Consider the following 22,864-nt stretch of genomic DNA (forward strand, 5'->3'; position numbering starts at 1 on the left):
AGCTATTTAGTAACTAATATATTTACTATATTCATAAACTCTATAATTATTCATATTTAAAGTAATATATTATTTTAATTTTAATAATTTATCATATATATTTCGATTAAGTATATATATATAAGGATTAATCGAATTTCAAGGCCTTGCTCCAGAGTTTTTTTAGGAGAGAAAGCAAGTGAATGCAAGTGAAAGCAAGTGTGCTTTCACTTTCATCCCACTTTTGGAGTGAAAGTTTTGGAGTGAAACTATGCTATATTTGCACTCACTTTCACTCACTTTCATCTCTTTAAAAAACTCGGGAGCACACAAAGGAGTGAAAGTTAGATAACTTTACTTCCTCTTCACTTGCTTTCCTCCCATTTTAAAACTCGGGAGCAGGGTGCAAAAATCGAATCGATGGCCGACCTTGCAGGAGATTAATCGGTTAGATCAGGGATTTTTAGAACACTAGTTTCAACATATAATGCAAAAAACATCAGATTCCGTAAAAATTAACTTCAATATCTTTTAAAAACATAATTTAAATTGTGTTTATTACCTGTTTGTGTGAAAAATAAATTTATTTATTAAAGTTAAAATGTTGCTTAAAGTGAAATTTATGTTTAAAATGTTTTTTTAATTGTATTTTGAATAAAAACACTACTTTATTTTAGATTACGGGTGTTGACTCTTATTATCATTATTTCAAATTTCAATATCCCTAATAACATGACTATATTTCCCCGAATACTATTTATTAATGCTAAACCGTGTAGCGTTTTGTTTTAAAAAACAAAACGTTACACGAATTAGCGTTGGAAAACCCTAATTTCATCTAACGCTACATCATGTAGCGTTCATAAAAGATAAAACTTTACACGAAGTAGTGTTGGGTTGTCAAAGCCCAGTTTCACCTTGTTCATCAAACTTTGCAGGACAAGGTTTGTGCACATAGATTTCTAAGTTCACGAACTAAGAAGTAGTTACTTACTCGCGTTGACAAACACCATCTATTTGAATGATGCTAAGAAGAGCTAGTTGTTGAGATTTAACTGTAGACATCAAGGGGAGTCCAAATTGAATTATCAAAGAACGATTAGTAAGCCAAAGGCCAACCATGGCAAGAAATCAAAGGAGTTGAAAGGGGATAATTGATGGTAAAATTTAGGGAAGGCGTTAAAATATTACCCAAAGTAGCGTTAGGTTGATTTTTAAAAATTACAACGCTACATGATGTAGCGTTCTATATTTTAAAACAAAACGCTACTTCATCTACATTACTAAATAGTATTTGGGGTAATTTCTCTCAACTTTGTTGTTTTGGACATCCCATATAGGTTTTGTGACATCTTGGGCCTTTTGTCATAGAGTATTCTATTTTTTTAAGGTCGAAACACTACTTAAATTGATGTTTTGGGTACAAAAAGCTGTTTTAAGTTGTGTTTTAGGTACATAATGCAACTTTATCATGTTGCTACTGACTTGGTCATATATCCCAAGTTTACAAAATTAACTAGAATACAAGTTTGCGCTCTGAACTAAACTTTGTTGCACCACATTTGTCTTATGCATGACTTCTGAAATTGTCATTATCTTTGACTGATCTTCTTCAAATAATCCAGGTTGCATTGCATAAAACAGATGTGTTTTTGTTTATTCTTTATTGTCCCAAATAGGCTACCATGTCCAAATTAGTGCAATCAACCCATGTGATCTGTCAGAATTGACCTCTAGTCACTTTCAACGGCTGTTTGCTTCATCCGTTGAAAGTTGCTTCATCCATCGATTGATTTACAAGCTTTATCGATCGAACACTGTACTGGCTTTGGCAGTTGAAGACTTGATCTTCATCCATCGAAAGTAGTACAACCTCCATGAATTGAATTACTATGATTCATCCGTTGAACATCCTTCACTTAGACAAAATTACATGACATTGGATATTTACAATTAGCCATCCTATTCTATCTATCCGTTGATGATTCTCAAGATAAACAATATAACAATTACAACTGATGAAATGATAAAGATTCTAATTGAACAAGTTACAAGGTGTTTATGTTATCATCAAACTTATTGATTCCTAACATATACACAAAATGACAAGAATAAAAATATATCATTTTTAGAATCTGTGTAATAATATTTATCTATTTTTATTAATTTTATTTGAAATAGTGAGTTTGATTGCAATCTCAATTTTTGTTCACCACGTCCGATCGATTCTTACCCTAATATTTAACATGATCAATTTGAAAACACATTTTTTACTTTATTTTTGTTTAAATCAAAAATTAAATTGGTCTTCATACGTATACACAATTTGGTGTTGGCCCCATTATCACAATATCAAACATAAATGTCCAAAATATCACAACCTGAAAAAATGAACCTGGATATCATTTATTAACACTGCATCGTGTAGCGTTTTGGATATTGACAAAAAACGCTACATCATCAAACAGTTATAACGCTACATAGTGGTTAAAACATTACATCAAACAAGTTCCCTCACACAATGCAATTATCCATTTTAAACAAACACAATATACAAATACATATTACATACATCTTTTTGATTGAAATGGTTTGCATGCAACGCGTCTACAATCTTCCTCTGAAAACTCTCTCTTCGGTTTTTAAGTGCTTTAAAAATCTAAAACGCTACTTCGTGTAGCGTTCTGCTCATACATATAAGCTATAATATTTTTCTGTCCTAAACAGATATATCTCGTACAGCGTTTTGCTGAGTTTAAAAGAACGAATCACTAGTTCGTTTACTGTTCTTATGATATAACGCTATTCCAGATACATTTATAAATGATATTAGGGCCTTTTTATAAAAAATAATATTTGGACATTTCTTGTGTTATTTGTGATGATGGAAACCATTTCTCTAACGATTTTAAGAACATTGGATTTTAATTTAGTTTAGTTTCGTGAGCATATGAATTATTTTTCTTACAATAAGAAAGTGTGCTATCAGTTCTACCAATTATTCCGAATCAGTCGACTTATATGTAAACTATGACATAGGTGTGTTCGCGGTGCGGGTGGTGCGGTTTTTTCCTAAAACCGCGAACTAACCCATGCACGCGGTTGGAGAAAATTCGTAAACCGCAATCGCACCGCATAATATAAAAACCACGTAAACCGCACCACAAAATTGTGGTGCGGTTCGTGCTGTTTGTGTGGTTTATACTTTTGAATGACATTTTAAATATAATTTTAAACTATATGTATTTATATATATATATATATATAGAGTTGGGCTCAATGAAGACCAAAAATTTTGGAGTCATTAGAGACTACAAGATCTACCGTTAAATAATATGGCAATTAATGGACATGATTAAATATTCTTTGTCCTGCATTTCTTGTCCTGCATTTCTAGTTTTGTAATATTAATAATTTACACTATTCTTGTCCTGCATTTCTAATAATTTATTATTAATATTCTTGTCCTGCATTTCTTGTTTTTAGTTTTAATTCAAAACTATGTTTGTAATTTACACTATTCTTGTCCTGCATTTCTAGTAATGTAATATTAATAATTTGTCCCGCATATTTGTGATATATCTAAGTGTTATTTTGTCTTGCAACAAATTCAATTCGTTGCAGGACAATGACAATGAGTTCAGTGTCAATCATAGCAGTGTCCAACTACATCTTTGTTTTGTATGCAATTATTATTTTTATTTGTTAGGATTTCGGTGATTGAACACCAATATTATTGAATTATTATTTTATGTTATGCAAGATTTAGAAGTACTGCTTGTTGTTCATCGATTTAAAAGTGTAGGACAGGATAGGGAGAGAAAACAAACGTGCAGGACAAAATATATGCAGCCGTTGGATGTTTAATGATTGGATGGCCAGGATTAGGTCTCTACAGTCTCCAAATAATTCAGTCTCCATAGAACTTTCTTCTATATATATATATATATATATATATATATATATATACAAATTTAGAGTTACGAGACTCATCAAAATAAATGTAAACTAAAATATATAAGTATGATAATGTTGAAATGAAAATATTTTAATACTAACAAATTATTTTATAGAAAACAGATAATTATATAAATAATTTGTTGTCTTAGAACTAAACTTAGTTTATATTGTAAATTATTAAAATTTAGTTGAGTAACTTGAACATACACACGATAATCTATCTATATCTATATAATATAAATCTTTGTAATTATATGTGACATTTTTTTTATATATTACAAAATAGCGGTGCAGTGCGATTTGAACCGCGCTTGTATAATGTCAAATCGCAACCCGCACCGCACCGCGCGATTTGTTAAAAGTTCAACCCGCAATCGCATAACGAAAAATAAAACCCACATTTTGCGGTGTGATGCGGAGCGGTTTGATGAACAACCCTGCTATGACCGATAAAAATTACATTTATGACTCGGAAAAATAATAATTTAATATCTTTCGGAAAAAAGACTTTGCTTTTTTTTTTTTTAGGAAAAAAGACTTTGCTGGTAGCATTTCCGTCCATCGATTAAAAAGAAACGCGCAGAAAGGAGAAAATCTAGAGAGAGAAGGGAGAAAGGGGAGAACACATATATACATACGTTTACCGGAGGTGACCGACCGTCGGAGCTGAAGATGAAGAACATATTTAAGAAGCTACATATTGGTGGCAGCAATCACGAACCTTCTAGTACTAATTCTAATCCTAATCGATCGAATGAGACCAATAATACGACTAATATTACTGGTGCTCATCGATCGAATGAGACTAGTAATACTAGTATTAACAATACTAGTATTACTAGTACAACGACGGGTAGTACTCCTACTCCGCCGTCGATCGTTTCGAGTATCTCCGATCATCATCATAATCAGGATTACTATACTTCGGAAGAGGAGTATCAAGTTCAATTAGCCTTGGCGTTGAGTGTTTCCGGTCGGGATTCTCCTGATATTCAACAGATTCATGCTCCTATTCTGCGTGATTCTCCTGCCGATTTGCTCTCTCGCCAGTATTGGGTGGGTTCCTGCGCCTTTTGTTTTCGTGAATTTATTTGTATTTAGGTGTTGTAATTACGTGTGATGTGTTCAATTTGTTTGTTTTGATTGATAATTGAGTACTGTCCTTGGGAGGTAAAACCCTAGAAGGTTCGGAGCCACAATTAAAACAGTAACAACAGTGTTAATGTGTATGTTCAGGTTGCCTATGTCTTATGAGTCGTAATGTTGATTATCTGTGCCAACATAATGTGCTTCTTATTTTTCCTCTAGGATTATGGTGTGCTTGACTATGAGGAGAAAGTGGTGGACGGTTTCTATGTTGTGTATGGACTTGCGACAGATTCAACCAAACATAATAAAATGCCATCCCTTGCAGAACTTCAGACAAGTAATGATAATTCTGGGTTTGAGGTAGTAGTTGTTAACCAAAAGGTCGACCCTGTCCTGGAAGAGTTGATGCAAATAGCACGTTGTATTGCTGACACTACAACTGCCGAGGTCGGCCTTTTAGTACATAGGATTGCTGAACTTGTTACTGAACATATGGGTGGCCCAGTACGGGATGCCAATACTATTTTACAAAAATGGACTGAAAGTAGTACAAAGTTGAGAACATCTCTTCACACCAGTGTGTTGCCTGTGGGATCATTGAAGGTTGGTCTGTCACGTCATCGTGCTTTGCTTTTTAAGGTAAACTCCTAATTTTTTCAGCTATAATTGAAACCATTTGCCACAATATTCTGTCAACCCAGCTGGAGTTATCATTCCTCTCAACTATTTCCTTTAATTCAAATGCACAGAATGATGACTGAAATATAGTGTTTAGACAAATAATAATAAACCCTACTTTATCTCAAACTGCCCCCATGTTTAGCACAGAAGTCTTTCAGCTCCATATCTCTTATTACAATCTCCAACAGTCTTGTCACTGAACGTTATTGATTGATACTTATCTAGTGATATTTTTATTATGTTTCAGACTTTCAGCCATTCTTATTATGTTAAGACTAGTGCAAGTACTATTCTGTTGTATATAGCTCTCATTTTCACAGCAGTGATAAGTTTATAAGTGTCTAATTAAACTGAAAGTAAAAAACAATTCCAAATGACGGACTTGTCTGTATTCATATGTAGTACGTGTGAATATCGGGTCTCAATTTTCATTTATCTTTTAGAATTACATACAGTTTATGAATCTTGTAACTGCTATTTATGCCGTTGCTTGAATCATGCAGAAGCTATGGTTCCACTGTATTTTATCGAAAATTATTTTAAAGTAATAGTAACAGGTTACAGATGTCCAATATGTCATAGTGGTTCCCAGCAACTGTGGTGAAAGGTTTTATTAGTGATAGTACAATCTCAAATTTCCGGTTTGAGATTCGTCAAGCTTTAATGTTAGGTTTTCTTTAATTAAGTTACAGGTTAATATTTTTACATCTAAAACAAGCAGTATCAACTTCTCTTACGATTTGTGAAAGTTGCTTTTACAATAGCTACCAATTTTAGAAGCTTACAAGGAGAGCAATTGGGTTATAACCAAATGCTGCTTTAGGCTAGAAAAGCTGGAAAAACTCTTTTGGGATCTTGGAAAGCAATCCCAAATGGGTGTGCAAGAGTTTTATCATAGTGAAATCTATTTACTTATTATTTAATTATTTTTGAAGTGTGAAATCATGCAATCATCCATGTTTAAGTATTATATACTACACGAGCTGGTTCTTTTAATGTTTACTTCTTGCGTAGTTGAGTAGTATCGCGCACCAAAAATATGTATTGTTCCTTGTCTTATCTGCAACTTGAGTAAAAGGCTAGTATGTTTAGTAGCAGGGTTATATTGCACCATCATGGTGTAATTAGTCACCACACAGTTTTTTGTGTATGTGGATTGTGGAACTCTATGCGAGGTCGTAATTTATATTGATTTTTTAAAGCATTAAAAGCACTGGTATGTATTCATGATCAGAAAATGTCATCCGTTCGTTTAGAATTTTGAGTGGAAGGAGCTCTTATGTTATGCTCTTATTTTGAGTTGAAACTACACAATCACACAAATAAATATATAATAAAGTGAAGAGTGTGTGGCCGTGGACCGTCAGTACTTTCCTTGAACCAAATGACCTCTTATTGTCAATTACTAATAAGTTTTAATTTTAAACTTTTGGTTTTTATTCTCTTAATTTTAAAATTTTTATTTTTATTATTTCTTAAGTCTGTAGACATAGTAAAAGTCTCAAAATGGAAAAAAGCAAAAAAAAAAATTATCGATCGACTCGGTTCCGACTCGACTCGGTAAGAACTCGAACTTGACTCGGTTGTTAATGAACTCTAGTTCGAACCAAGAAAAAAGATTGATAAGGTAATCGAGTTTGGCTCCACTCGGCAAAAAGAAACTCGAACTTGTTAAAAATCGACTCGGTTCGTTTACAGCCCTATATATAGACGAAAAGGCCAGTAACTTGAAAGTAAGAATATTATGATTTATGACATATTACTTAATATTAAGGTGACGGTCTGGAAACCAAATTGGTTACCGAGTTCAAAGGTCTCTAGTTCTAAAATATAAATTTTCAAAATTGACTGGCCTAACACCAACTACACCAAGATTATTGAGATTAGTTACCGACTGCAAAAATTCTCTAGGTTGGCTTAATAGTATAGTATGTTATAGATTTATTTGGTGGTTAAGTTAGGGATTTACTCCTATTAAGAAGATGTTATATTTTAATATCTGAAGACTTTGATTGATTAATTGAAAGACAAATGTTCTTTGCATTGTTATGGGTTGTGTTCCATGCCGATTCTTTTCTTTTGCAGTTGAGAAATTTTAGGGGCAATAAGTTCTTCTGCAGTTTGATTACCTGGATCACTAGTAGATTCTCTGCTTAATTCATTAGTTCTATCTGTTACTTCTTGTTGTAGCTTGTTAACGTCCTTGACTGATGGACTAGCCAAGTGTCAGTTAGTTAAACTGTACTTACTCAGGGATGCAATTTGCCACCATGAATGCCAATGTTGAATCAATTGGGTCCTTTAATAACTTTTGCCAGAAAAAATTATGTTCTAAAATGTCGTTTCTTCAAACTTTTTCCAAATGTGATAATCAGTGGCAACTGGCATGTCTCATCTTTTATCAAATATATCAAACACATATAAGAGTTTTTACAGTAACAAGTCCATTCTTTAATTGCACTCAACATTGGTTCAATGATATTCACCTACTGGCCACTAGTACTAGCAACTTTGATCAAACATATAAGATATTTTAAAGTCTCAAGTCTAGTTTTGATTTTTGTATAAGAAGCAACATCAATAATGTTTTACTTACTAGTACTAGCTCATATCCCACTAAAGTATACTCCCAACGTCCCATTTGTGTTGGCTTTTTTTAAATTTGTTGGTCAAAATGACCAAAATTTGACCTCAAATAAAGACTTATTCTTTGATGTTTTTCTAATTTGAAAATTGAATTTTATAATACATTGAATATAGTTTATCATTATAACTTTTAAAATGATTATTACTACAATATGCAGTAATTTTCATTATAAAATTGGTCAATTTGACCACAATTTGGTCAGAGTGACAAAATAAATGGTACGGAAAGAGTATATCATTATTTACTCTCATTAAAATTTTCCTGCAAGTTGCGTCATACCTCTAGTAAACATTTTTATGACATTCTTATTATTATAACATTGCTCCTGTGATTAGTGTATTTTTATATGTGCAGTTTGCTGCATTAATTTTTGAATCGTCTGCCCATCCACACAGGATTAACCTTATGTTCTAATTTTCCAATTTGCAGGTACTAGCTGATTATGTTGGGATAACTTGTAGACTTGTTAAGGGTAGTCATTACACTGGCGTGGAAGATGATGCTATCAACATTATAAAATTGGAAGATGAAAGGTAAACCAATGATACATAACAGTATTTGCGTTAGTGAAACTCTGATATTATGTTTTTTTCTTATGTTTCTGTGGATAAATAGTTGAGGATATATTTTTTTTCGAGGCACCCTGCTAAGTTTTTACATAGGTTGGTTTTATTATTAAAGTAAACAGATTAAACTGATAATAGTTGTCACCCATGGTTGTCTTGGTGGTAAATGTGACATATACCATGTGGTTGTAACAATTAACAACGTGAACAAGCGAATATATAGGTTCAGTAGTTGAAAATTGAATCTATATTTTGCGAGTGTTATAAAATAAATTAATAAAGTAACAAATAATAGGATTCGAGCTCAGCAAGTCTGTTTGACAATTAAGTAACTAACAAAGTGTGAAGAGATGGGTTAGTTGTTGAAGTCCAATTCTTATGAGTTACATATACACATTTACTATTCTGGAAACTTGGTTCTTTAAGCCCACTACCCCTTATGTGTTGTGCATCATTTACTCTACAGATGTGATTTTTGATTATGTGTTTTTTTAGTTATACTCTCTTTTGACTATGTGTTTTTTTTAGTTTTACTCTCTCTCCCTCCCTCCCCCTCCAGCTCGTTTTCCCCTTCCCCTCCAGCTCGTTCCCTACTCCCCCTCCCCCCTCCCATCCATATATAATTAGAGCAGGTTTTAAAATAATCATATAGATTTTTATAATAAGTAGGACATGAGGCCCGTAATATTGGTCAAGTACTAAAATAGTGTTTCAGACAAGAAGGCAACATGGTAGAGATATACTAAATTAAATATACAATTATTATAATATTATGAAAACAAAAGTCAAATAATGAACAACCGAACTTTTAATGTTTTGGCTTTAATAGCGTACTATAGATGCCACATATGCACATAGACTCCAAAGAATTTTCATATCTAGGAACTACAAAACACTTCATCTACTTAAGTTTACTTTCTAGTTACCAGCTTCTTCTCACTTTTTTATCGAAGTTGTTTAAATGGTTAATGCTTGCAGTTGTTAGGGACTAACATGCATATGTGAAAACTTTTTGTAGATCAATGTTACCGAGACCTTTTTCATTCTTTACCAGGCAATTTTTGTCTATAATATTTGGGTTTTTTGCATCTAACAATTATTTACTGAAAAGCAGTGAGTTCTTGTTTAAATGGTTAATGCTTGCAGTTGTTATAGGGACTAACATGCTTATGTGAAATCTTCCTTTTGATCAATGTTACCGAGACCTTTTTCATTCTTTACCAGGCAATTTTTGTCTATAATATTTGGTTTTTTTGCATCTAACAATTTTTTACTGAAATAGCAGTGAGTTCTTGGTGGATCTTATGGGAGCCCCTGGGACGCTTATACCAATGGATATCTTTAGTACTAAGGATACCTCTCTCAAGCCATACATTCCAAACTTGAGCAAAATTCCCAATCTTCCGATAAAAAATGACTCTAAAGATGTTAGTTCTAGCTCAAGTGCTCAATATAAAACCAGTAGTGAAAGGGTTGCTGGTAACGGTTTACCTGTTGGTGGAAAATCAGGCTTGGATAAAACAGATGTTCCTTCAGTGTCAAGAGCAAATGGAGATGCTGAAGCAGGTTCTTCTGTATATAAAAAGAAAGGGAGTAACAATAATCAGTTGGATCATATCCCATCTTTAGCAATTGGATCGTCTCTGTACAAAGGTGGTCGCGGGCTAAATGCAGTTGGTGATGGCTCGAGAATGAATGTTAATGTAGTTCCATATGCCCAAACTGGCAATGATGAAGCTAAAAATCTCTTTGCAGACTTAAACCCTTTTCAGATTAAAGGACCTGGAAAAATGTCGATGCAAAATAAACCCAATGAAAACAAAGTAAATGACTTTCAAAAGGTTACGAACAATGTTGCTTCAGGTAGACCACCAGTACCACTAAAATGGAAGAACACTTACGCTTACAATGATACCTCAAGGGAAAAGAGATATGGAGGTGCCTTCAGTAAAGAAAACCGTGAAGCTAATAGCTACGAAGCGCCATTTGCTTCAACAAGCTCTTCTGCAAATGCAAATTATACCGACAATACAAAGGTACATGTTGATATGGGTTCTACCCCAACTGGATATGCTGAAAAAGATTCCTCAACTGAAAGTTGCGTGCCCAATCAATTGTTGGAAACATACAATGTTCCAAGAACTAGCTACACGGAACAGGATCAGTGGCGGAGTGATGATTTAGACACAGCGAAAGAGCAATCAGAGATGGTCTATAACCAGAGTGAGAATAGACTTGCGAAATATGATTTGAACTTGAACAACCCTGAAATTCCTAGTAAAGCAATTGATTTCAGTAGAACCAAGGTTGAGATAGATGATGTATGGGAGTGTGAAATTCCATGGGAAGATCTGGTACTTGGTGACAGGATTGGATTAGGTAGGACAGTCTGTCTTTATGTATATTTGGTTTTTATTTAGTTACTTCTTTCTGAATCCAATAATTTTAGTATATAGTTGCAGTTGGACGACTATTTATTCTGATCTATTACTGCACCAGTGAGGAGTGTCTACTGCTCTGTCAGAACTTCAAATTACTTTACCGATTCTATCACAAGCATTACAGACCAGATGCAGACTTTTGATTCAAATAATAAATGAGTTTCGTACACTCCATTTTTCCAAAAGTATTTGTTTATTGAAGTTTTTGTGTCAGAAGAAATTATGACTTTGTGTGGGTACTTGAATCGTGATGTGTGTGTTTTCGAGTTTGTCGTAGTTCATGTGACCCAAGTTTTTTAAGTACTGGAATTGCTACTTTGGAGGTCTTACACTGTCTACTTGTTTAATATGTATTGATGCTAATCAATTTTTTTTTAACATCTACTTTTGGTGCATATAGGTTCATACGGAGAAGTGTACCACGCAGATTGGAAAGGCGTCGTGAGTTTTCCTTATTCCACATACAGAGTCCAATTCTTGTTGAGTATTGATATAATTACCTGAAAAAGATTGTCATGCATTATTTGTTACTTTACATCATCTCAACTAGTGGTTTGCATACAACAAAAGTAACTCTTCTACAATCCAGACATTTATAATTGGAAACTCCTGTAGATGACTAGTCTTACATGTACAACAATATGTTTTCCTCATTAATCCGCAATTTTGCAACTTTAGCACCTGAAATCTGAGCATCATCTCCATGTTTCTACAATTATTCAGTCAAAGAAGGGTACAGGACTGGATACTTAATTTGTAAAATTTATGAATCTGGAGTGAACTTGTATGAATTGTTTTCTGCACAATGATGTAAAATTAAATCAGAGTTCAGAAATTAAGTTATTTTATAGATAGTATCTTTGTTTTCTCAATGACTATGCAAGTGCTGGTGTACTTGTGTTCGTCTTCTTATCTAGTTCTTTAGTAAGTAGATACTAGATCCTGGACTTGAATTCTCGTGCTTATAGCTCTGCTGTAGCAGATCTACTTCTAAATGGAAGTCTAATATTTATAACATGGGATGTGGATTTTTCAGGAAGTTGCTGTGAAGAAGTTCCTTGACCAGGATTTTTCTGGCGCTGCTTTGGCCGAGTTTAAGAGAGAAGTAAGTATTGAAAATTTTCTCATGCACACACACACATAAACACACACATTTGTATATACTGGACTCTAAATGGAGGAAAAATAGAATTTTTATCAGTGAACTATTACCTCTTTTAGAAACTTACCATCAGACAATTATTTTACTCATTATTATCATTAACATTAAAGATCTTTGTTATTTTAGTCACTCGGTTAAGTTTTATAATGGGAAAGAGAATTTTATTGTCACCAACTATTTACACTTTTAGCAACCTACTACTCAACTAAATATTATTATTTTTTTTAAAATTTACTAACGTTATATTTGTATTTGATTACAAGTATTTCTTTAAATTATATTTGTTGTGGTAAAATGATGGGCGAACGTGTATTACGTTGATGATGGTATTGGTAGCTGATGTCTATTAGCCGTTAAATATCTCTTTCTCAACATTGCTCCTCCACAATAAACCAAAGTGTATTGGTTGTTTTACATCTTTATAGTTTCTCTGTAATGTTAGCTGGAGGAAAGACATAATTTTTTGAAAAAAATAATCATGTATTAGTTTCTTTTGACCTTGTGTGTTATGTTCAAGTAGAATGGGCATCTAGAGAGCGTTAGTCCTTTAATTTTAGTAATGCTTCAGCTTCACAATTATTATGTATAAGTTTATTATGCTTAGCTTGAAAATCGATTAAAGAAGAAGACATGCTATAAGCCACTAGCCACTAGCCACTAGCTTGGAGGTAGTTGAAACCCTATTAATTTCTCCCCAATTACAGTGACCCGAATGCATATATATAAAACCAAATATCATAGTCGGGTTATATGTGTATACCATGTAATGTACACATCAGCAAAATAGTCCACGCAGATATTTTTTAAAGACTGATTATAAAACTTAACGGATAACTAAAATCACAAAGGCCTATAACTTTATTGATAATATTGAGCAAAATAATTGTGTGGTAGTAAGTTTCTAAAATAGGTAATAGAAAAAGAATCTATTTTCTCTTAAAATTATGAAGAAAATTAGGCTATATTACTTGTCAACAAAGCATATACCTATAGCACCTCTGGTGTTTGCTGAGTGGCCTCTCTAGAACCCTTATGCATAGTCCTTTGTATCTCTAGGACCTTGTCTATCTCATCTATCAGGATCTGTACTCATCAGTTGCACATTTACCTCAAGAATCTTCTTCTGATCTGTAAATGATACTAAAAATCTTTCTAAAGATATGTATGTGGCACGTTGGAGAATTTTGGTGAATTCCAAGGCTTCTAGAGGTTAAAAAGACTCCATCCAAGATTAGATGTCTTGTTGACTTTTTGTACATATTTTAAGGTGAATAAAGGGACATCTAATTTGGGATGGAGGTAGTTGCTATTAGCTAATATCTAAGTGCTATAAACAAAACAAAACATTATGGTGCTACAGGTACAATTGATCATATATTCTAGGGCGCTTGAAGTATTTTAACCAGAAAACATTATAATATCACTCATTTAGAGGCCTCAGATAAAACCATGAATTTTTCTGGGAGAAACTGGGACTGCGCAGTGCTCTTTCCTGTCCATTGCAACTAGTACAATTTACCTAAAGTTTGCAGTGTGTGCTATTATAATTATTTTTGTTTTCATGGTCAATGCCTAGCATGTATATCTGATGTAGGAAGGCTTTGGTCTTGGTTATGGGCCTGTTTCCTTAAGTGTAAACTTTAAATGGTGACTGAAGCCCACTGATATCATCTGGTCCACTGATTATATGGTTTAGCTGCAGGACTTGGATTGTTCATGATACAACTGTGCATAGTGATTGCTCTAAGTATGTTGAAAGTTATACAATTTGGAAATCGTAACTCAAATTTATATTCAGCAAGGAATAAAGAAATATATAAATCATGTACAGTTTAAGTTAAAACCTGCTCAGTGATGCACAATTGGTAACGTTATGAAAGTGTATTTTAGTTTAATAGTTTATAGTTTAAAAGATTATTTTCAAGTTAATCATTATAAGAACTATCTGATCAGAGTTGCAATCCTATTTCAATATTATATTCTAAATGTATGGCGGTATCATATAATAAGTTAATTAAATTTCACAAAGCTGCTGATGTAGACGTGTAAACTTTTAATAAATTGGGTGGGGGGCAACATAAATGGCTTTGGATGTCCATTTAATTATGATATTACGTGTTTTATTGAACTTATCTTTTAGAGTTCAAGATTCATTAGAAGGTAGATTATTAAACAGGAGTATCTGACTGTATATCAGTAGAGTTCTCTGATGCGGAGAATAGAATTACTTGGGCATTGTTTTTTCTTGTGAGAGATCTTCTGTAATTACCTGAAACCACAAGTCACCATCTTCCTTCCCAATCTAGTGGTTGAGTTTTACAAAAAAAAGAAAAGAATTATTGAATAAAAACAATAAAAGATTAGAAATGATTGGATAACTGGAACCTCTAGAATTTCTCAACCACACAAGTGAAAAAAATGCATGTACAGGGAATTGGCAACCCATAACAAGTGACATTTTTTCAATTTCAATAATCAATCAAAGTCTTCCATATAACATGACATCTCCTAATAACCAACATGCACAATCCTAATAACAAGGAAGCTAGAATATTTTAACAAATTATTCCTTATAATAAAAAAAGTAAATCCAAATTTTTTTTTTGTACCTTGTTCCACATTAGGGGGTGTTATTGTCCTTCATCACTCTTATCATATCTTTATATATACTTGACCAGTTTGTTTCACCAATATTAGCAGTAGAAGAATGAAGGAATTGAACAAACAAAGTAAACCTACACACATGAAATCTGGTATGATATGAGTTACTCCCTCCGTCCCAAAATAAGTGTCACTTTGAATTTTTTTCACGTAATTTGAGGTGTAAAAAAAATCATACTTTTACATATTATTTTTCAAATTTTCTTTTTCTGAATAAAAGTTTAACATCTATATTTTTATTCAGAATTTTTTTTTTGAAAAATAATGTGTAGAAGTATGTTTTTCGTGCACCTTAAATTACGTGCAGAAAGTCAAAGCGACACTTATTTTGGGATGGAGGGAGTACTAACTATATCAGGGGACTACAGGAGGATTAGAAAGACTGTATTAGCGATACATATATAACTAGAAGAATTTATTTTACAATAGGGTAAGTTATAGGCTCTGTCGATGATGTTAGTATTATCCTTTGATCACTTTACTTTTGCTTTGGGTGAAAACACCAATACTGGGGAATTTCTTATGCCAAAGCACCAAACTCTGACAATGCATATAATGCTTTTATATTTCAGGTCCGCATAATGCGTGGATTACGACATCCAAATGTAGTTCTTTTTATGGGTGCTGTGACTCGCCCACCCAATCTTTCAATCATCACCGAGTATCTCCCAAGGTAAAATGGTTCTCATTCCTCAATATCCTAGTGGTGTGTATTTAGGCGAATTTCCTTAAATAATACACTACCTTCTATGCATATTGCAAGTTGTAAACGATTATGACACGTAGTTTATAATGTTTACCGTTGTTCAGTTTGGTTATGCTCCACATACTATATTGTAGTGAATATACTTTAGTTTCTTATAATTGTTTGTCACTCCATGAAATTTGAGTTGCGTTCTTTAAGTTTTATGAAGTGCCACATTCATCTTTCTACCGTTACATGGTCAAATTAGCAGGTACTTGTATTCTCTACTCTGAACTATTCCGGGTATAAAAAGGGGAGACGACAAGTAGGAAGGGAACATAGAAGAGTGACATATTAGAAATACTAGAACGAAATTAATAGGGGGGGGGGGGGGGGTATAATTAACAGTTCCTAAGAGTAATAAAAACTCCACCTTTTTAAAATGATTCAGGGTTTCTATCCTTGAGTCTCTATTCAGTTTTGTGCCTTTTTTCTTCTGGTTTCCCCACCTCCTGGTATTAATTTCTAGTTGTGGCTTCAACATTTTAGTTGGGACTACCCTCTTCATTGAAGTATCGGCCTCTTTAAGTTGTGTCGGACATAACAATTAAGGAAACTGTAATGTAGTGTTACGAGCAAGGATTATTTTGTTAATAAACAGGAGCATAAAGAGAGGCTCCAGCTTCACTTGAATTCCTCCTCATCAAATGAGAAAAATATGTGATGCCGATTGCTCTTATTGGATGATGTATATAGGTACAGTTTTCTGTTTGTGTTAAAAAATTGGGATGGAAGATTGGTGGATATTAAGGTCTATATACCAAGTACTGGTGGGTGAAACTGAAGAAAATAGATAAAAGACTTGAAGTCAAGTGAAGAGGGGGATGTAACCTATCTTCACATTTTAGAACTGTTAAAAGATCAGTATATTGGCCGCAACTCCATATCGCGTGTGTAGCCAAGTCAGCTGAAAAACTAATAAGTATAAGCGAACTTCTACTTCTAATAATGATTCACGATCATGCATAATTCATTTACAAAATAATTTTAGAAATCTTAATATAAGCTACCTAGTTGAGGAGTATATCATTCTTATTCCTAAATAAGAATTTGTAGTATTCTATGTTTAACATCTGTTTATGGTTTGTAGAGGAAGCTTATATCGACTTATTCATCGTCCTCATTCTCAAATCGATGAGAAGAGAAGAATCAAAATGGCTCTTGATGTGGTTAGAAACTATCGATTCTGTACAGTACCTTTGTTTTACGATTAGTGCTAGTCTGCTACTTGTCTAATTGCACTGTTATGCAGGCAAAAGGTATGCATTGCTTGCATGCCAGCAGACCAACTATTGTTCACCGTGACCTGAAGTCTCCGAATTTGCTGGTTGATAAGAACTGGAATGTCAAGGTGCTGTTTTTATTTTCATTTGCTGTCTGATCTCCCCCACCCCACCCCCTCTCTTATGCATTCCCAGACATTCTCTAGATGGTTGACTAAGTGGTCTTAATGGTTCCATAGCCTTAGAAAAGAAATGTGAGGGAAGTGTAAAAGAGGTGTTTAAATAGGCTTCATATGCTTGAATTTTAATGTTTTATTGTATATTTATTTTTTCCCAAGTGAGCAGGGACACCTTAATTAGAGGCGCGACACCCTCATATAGGCTCTACTAGAGAGAGGGTAACTGAACTCATTAGGAGTCAAAACCAGTACAAACAGCATGGACTGGCACGAATTGGCACCCGCCTATGAGTGAACTAGGGCTCTAAGCTACTGCATCATCCACAGTCCTGCATAAGCTGAGAAAAGCAGCCGATTCTACAAATGGATTGATTTAATTATACATATTTCTGGGAGAGAGTTTTAAGATCCTTAACCACTATCCAGTATACCTACCACCATACCAGTAGATCAAGAAGCCACCTATGACCTATTACGTATCTCTAAAAAATATCAAATCCGAAAGTTTTAAGTTTATAGGAATACTTCATTTCTTTGCCCCCCAAATGGTCAACTTGCGATTGTATAGGCCACTAAGAATCCTGTGACCTTAATTTAGAAAAATAATGATTTTTTTTGCTAAATGGAAAATAATGAATATTTCAGTGACTGGATACTAGTTGTATGTTGATTATTAAAAAATGCATTTAAGACAGCATTCAATTACTGTCATATCATTTCATGAGAGTACCAAACTACTCTTTACCACTGTATGAATAAATTGATTAACATATAAAGATCCTACAAAACCTAAACTTGTTTCATCTTAAGCTTATAGGAATATATTAAATTCAATAAATTACAGTATTTGATTTCTTTAAGTATTACTTTTGATCATCTCCGACCCTAGTCTCTCGTTGACATCCTCAATGAACATGCTTTTACTTCGAGCTGGAGGAATACATAGACTTGAGATAGAAAGATGACATTAAATAACTTAAATAAGATGGTAATTGTATATGTTATCACAATATATCATCTTTTTACAGTTGCATATATGCAAATTCACAGATCATTTGTTGCAGGTCGGCGATTTTGGTTTATCACGTTTAAAGCATAACACATTTTTGTCATCAAAATCGACTGCTGGAACGGTGAGAATTTAATTTATATCTAAGCTATAATTTTTTAATGCTGAAACGGAGTGTCAATTCTTTGTGGACAAATTTCCTCTTTTGGGATTTGTGGGATAAACAAGAAAAGATTTTGTCTCAAGAGTTCAGTTAAATGATAGTACTCAATATTATCTGATTGCAATTTAAAAATAAAGCTTTTTCCTAATCCAGCTCTTTTCTGTGACTTAGCCCGAGTGGATGGCACCTGAAGTCCTCCGCAACGAAAACTCAAATGAAAAGTAAGTAATGAATTCAACAACTGCTGTTTACTTTTGTTCTCCTTTAAGATTATTAGTGTAGGATTGTCACTTTGTAGTCCTGTTGCTTCACTTGCACTTCTAGCCTATTCCGGAAGGTGAATGGAGCTAATTAACATGATCCCTTTTAGGTAAATCATTTCCTATACAGAATAATTAAATAAATAGGAAAATATGAGGCTTTCAGATGTCCACAACTCATAGCTGTTCAGTTTTCAGCCTGAGATACAATAGTAGAAGATAATGCATATCTTACATGCAAGAAATATTGATAAAATAGACAGAGGGCTGTGTGAAAGTAGTACTTATGTCCGAATGTGAGAGAACAGAAAAACTAAATAGTAAAATTATCATAGTAAAGGAGATATATGAAAGAGAGTGGGAAAATGAGTGTCAACTGAAGTCAATAACTTGCAAACTGAAGTCAATAACTCGTAATAATGGACCTCTTACCATCATTACCAGCTGTTTCTATGACTTGCCACCATCATCTACCATTACCAACAGTCACAGTCTCACAGACCCTTGCCATCATAACTTACCAAAACTAGCGACTACTCACCACCATCATACACCTTCTCTTACATCTTGTTACCGTCAAGAACCATCCTAAGATTGAAATTGATCATCTATAATCGATCATCAATAGTTTAGGTAAGTAGATTTTCTCAATTTTGAATAATAAAATTCGCTGTTTATATACTGTATAAAATAGTGACTAGTGCAGTATAAATAAGTGATACCCGTATTATAAATAGTGACAAGGAAACTGGTTTTTAGTTTGTATTTAAGAGTTAGTTTGTATTTGATCACTTTTATATATATAAGCTAGTGATCAAATACAAACCAATCCTTAAATATAAACTAAAAACCTCTAATTTTACAGTATCTACCAACTCCTCCTTCATTTCTTTCAGCAACCCCACTTTCATCTCCCCGCTCCCTCAACTGACTATTGTTGCCACCATTATCCATTCATCTCACTGTCCCTGATTTCACCATCATCATCACCAGCTCTGCTCCTTCCTCTCCCATGCCACCACCTCCTTCCTGGTCATCACCACTTCCATCCTTTTTTCGCCATTATTACATACGTCCTTCCCTTCCCTTCCCCCGATCTTTTTGCAACGACCTCTCTCTCAATCTCTTGAATGACTAGAGCTCCTCTGTCGTGGATTTTAACTTCGTTAAAATTTTGATATAATTGTTGATATACTTGCAGGAATCGATGATTCCTGATGGAAAAATTAGTGATATTTGCTTTAGAAAATAGTGATTTTCGCCATAGAAAATAGTGGTTTGATGAAGTTAGTGATTCTAGTATAGATATTTAGTGATATATCTCTTCTGGTGGTTCAATCTCCATGTCTTCTTGTGTATCACTGTTTACTTCTTCATTTTCATTAGTGTCTTTATTCTCTGACTGTTGGAAACTTGTGATCGAATACAAACCACCCCTTAAATTTTAACTGTTTATGTTGCCTACGCTTGTTTATATAAGGTTTAGTTCCAGCTCATTAGTGAGAAGCTCAAAAATAATCTTTTCCAGTCTCTATTAAACCCTCTTAAATATTTAATCGGAAAAAGCTTGTTTTCTAGTAAATGTGCAGCTGAACTTGTGTAACGGTTTATCTATGGAGTAGCTGTAGCTCGATTAGAAATATTCCCACTAATGAGCCAAAATTACGGGCAAGATTATGTTCCTTTTGCATTTGTTCAGCTAAGCTTGGTTCGTTACATAACACTTAAGTTCATTCAATAAACATTTGGCTCGTCTGGGCTTGTTTACAGCTCTACTCAACATATGACAGCAAACTGCATATATTTTCACTTTTAGAATTCAGCTTATGAACTGCATGTGTTCTAAATGGCTACACAGGTGTGATGTATATAGTTTTGGTGTAATACTATGGGAGCTTGCAACTCTAAGATTGCCTTGGAGCGGAATGAACCCAATGCAAGTTGTTGGTGCAGTAGGCTTCCAAAACCGTCGCCTGGATATCCCTGCTAATCTTGATCCTTTAGTTGCAAGAATAATCTGGGAATGTTGGCAGACGTAAGCTATTTATAAATTGTCTTTTTCCAAAGTTGCTGCATCAAAAAAAAAACTATTTTGCTTTAAATATATATTTTTGTTTTCAACAGCGATCCAAACTTGCGACCTTCATTTGCACAGCTCGCAGTTACTCTAAAGCCACTGCAGCGGCTGGCCATGCCTTCACATGATGGGCAGGAGAACTCGCTTTTGCAGCAAGAGATCCCAGTGAATTTCATGCCTTAAACATGTTTTCCTTGATATGCATGACTGGACGTGTTGGTACCATTGGTATATGGGCTCCAGAAGCGAGTAGAATGTATATAATAGAAAAAGAAGGCATGCGTGTGCAGCAACAGTGCTAAGATGTTTGAAGTTAAATGTACAGTGATCTCCAATGTCCATAAAAGGTTGAAGTGGACAATTTTTGTTGTATATATTGATTCTTAGTTGAATGCGTAGTTGACGTGTGGTTGAATAGTAAATAAGTTTCTTAATCTAATAAGTGATATTGTATTAGTAAAAATATTAGTGATCATACGAGTCAATTTAGATTTCAGGGGCATGTTCATAGTTGATAAGCGTAGCGAGAACCGGTGGTCTGTCCCTTTTGTATGGGCTATGTGCTAGTAGATGTGAGATTTACTGGGTTCTATGGCCAACCTTACACTACTTCCAGATTCCTATTCTGAACTCTCTTCGCAGGCTGGCGTCACATTTCAATTGTGTGATGAATATTCGAATGTGATTTTGCAATTTCGGAAAAATGGAGGTCTTTGACGAGATAGATACCTGATGAATAATTTTCGACACATTCTTGCAGATTTTGGTCTTCAGGATCTGAGATTTACATGATAAACGCCAGATGAGTTCTTTGTGCGTGCTATCAGAAAAATCAAATAAAATACATCATTGGGGGTTGCAGTAATTGGTTTTTAGGTTCCTAGATTCACTTGAACTAATAAACACCGAATTGAGCCCTTTGTGCATGCCATCAAAAACAAAAAATAAAATAAATTAAAATACATCATTATTATTTGATCATAAATAAAATACGGTCATTCGGGGAGAGTGTCTGTTAGATGTTTTAACGGTTATCTTATCCCATTTCCAAAAGGGGTCTTCAATAAACAATTTAAAATAATAATGCACCAAATATCATGTATCTGAAATATGACCCAAATACCATCACGCTATGTCCGGCTTCATTTAAGGTTAAAACACGACACCAAATTTCATTTTAAACGTAAAACACTACACAATGTTTTGTTGATATTGATAAATGTAGAACGATTTAACACCTCATAAAATTTTGTTAACTTAGAACGATTTAACGTTCTACTTCAAAACGAAATATAAACTTGCATTCTGCAGTAAAAGCGTAATATAAAATTACATTTTACATGATAAACATGATTTTGAAGCTCCGTTTTGCGCTAAACGTGACTACACGTGACATGAAGTAACGTTTCGTTGTAATTTCACACTTACAAGCGGCAGTTGCCGGTGACCATCCTTAAGGAAAAAAAAACTAAGGTCAATCTCAACAACAAAAATGAATTACAAATGAATACAAACCCAAGAAATATTTTTAATAAACAAACAAATAACAAAATAAAGACCATCTCATATTACAGTCACCAAAATATCTTAAATTCTGGACAATTATAAAAATGCAATATTTTTTAAATAATAAAACCATAACAATTTTATTACTGAACAATACGACAACAATGGTCTCAAAATCAATATCTTGTAAGAAATCAATTATGATTGGACAAAGAAGTGCCTCGTTGCTTCCCACGAAACAAACTTTGAAAATTTATCTCATTTTTATATCTTGTTGATTTCTTCGTCCCTTTTTATTCGCAACATCTTTGTCATGAACAACTCTTGAAAAGTCAATTTCTATTGGCTAGCGAGGATTGCTTTCGTTAAATAAATTAAATAAAAAATATTGGCTCAATATCCCATCATAAATCTTGGACACATTCTCTTCTTGTCTATAAAATTCGCCAACAAACATATCATACTTCATTTTAATATGAGAACATACAAAATTAAAATTTGGAGCTTGCATCGACG

The 22,864-nt window shown here is 33.7% G+C and overlaps 1 protein-coding gene across 2 annotated transcripts; it reads left to right on the forward strand.

The window, feature by feature from the left end:
* Positions 1 to 4,488: 4,488 nt before the first annotated feature.
* On the forward strand, positions 4,489 to 21,338 carry LOC108204438 (serine/threonine-protein kinase EDR1). Of its 2 annotated transcripts, none has more exons than XM_017373867.2 (13): positions 4,489 to 4,995; positions 5,248 to 5,667; positions 8,786 to 8,889; positions 10,205 to 11,301; positions 11,764 to 11,804; positions 12,400 to 12,468; positions 15,759 to 15,859; positions 17,022 to 17,100; positions 17,184 to 17,282; positions 18,398 to 18,466; positions 18,677 to 18,726; positions 20,624 to 20,800; positions 20,890 to 21,338. In XM_017373867.2, exons 1-13 carry the CDS (start codon positions 4,612 to 4,614, stop codon positions 21,023 to 21,025), a joined length of 2,826 nt encoding a protein of 941 aa, XP_017229356.1. In that variant the 5' UTR covers positions 4,489 to 4,611; the 3' UTR covers positions 21,026 to 21,338. The 2 variants fall into 2 exon arrangements, with proteins under 2 accessions (XP_017229356.1, XP_017229357.1); XM_017373868.2 differs by having other exon boundaries at positions 10,208 to 11,301.
* The last annotated feature ends 1,526 nt before the right edge of the window (positions 21,339 to 22,864 follow it).

This window comes from Daucus carota, chromosome 1 (assembly GCF_001625215.2).
Source record: "Daucus carota subsp. sativus chromosome 1, DH1 v3.0, whole genome shotgun sequence".
Lineage (NCBI taxonomy): Eukaryota > Viridiplantae > Streptophyta > Magnoliopsida > Apiales > Apiaceae > Daucus > Daucus carota.

Bases quoted from the DNA above. Each gene is read 5' to 3' on its own strand.
- LOC108204438 (XM_017373867.2), top strand. From the start codon at position 4,612: ATGAAGAACATATTTAAGAAGCTACATATTGGTGGCAGCAATCACGAA. The intron at 5,668-8,785 runs GTAAACTCCTAA...TCCAATTTGCAG, and splicing joins ATCGTGCTTTGCTTTTTAAG to GTACTAGCTGATTATGTTGG. The intron at 8,890-10,204 runs GTAAACCAATGA...TTACTGAAATAG, and splicing joins ATAAAATTGGAAGATGAAAG to CAGTGAGTTCTTGGTGGATC.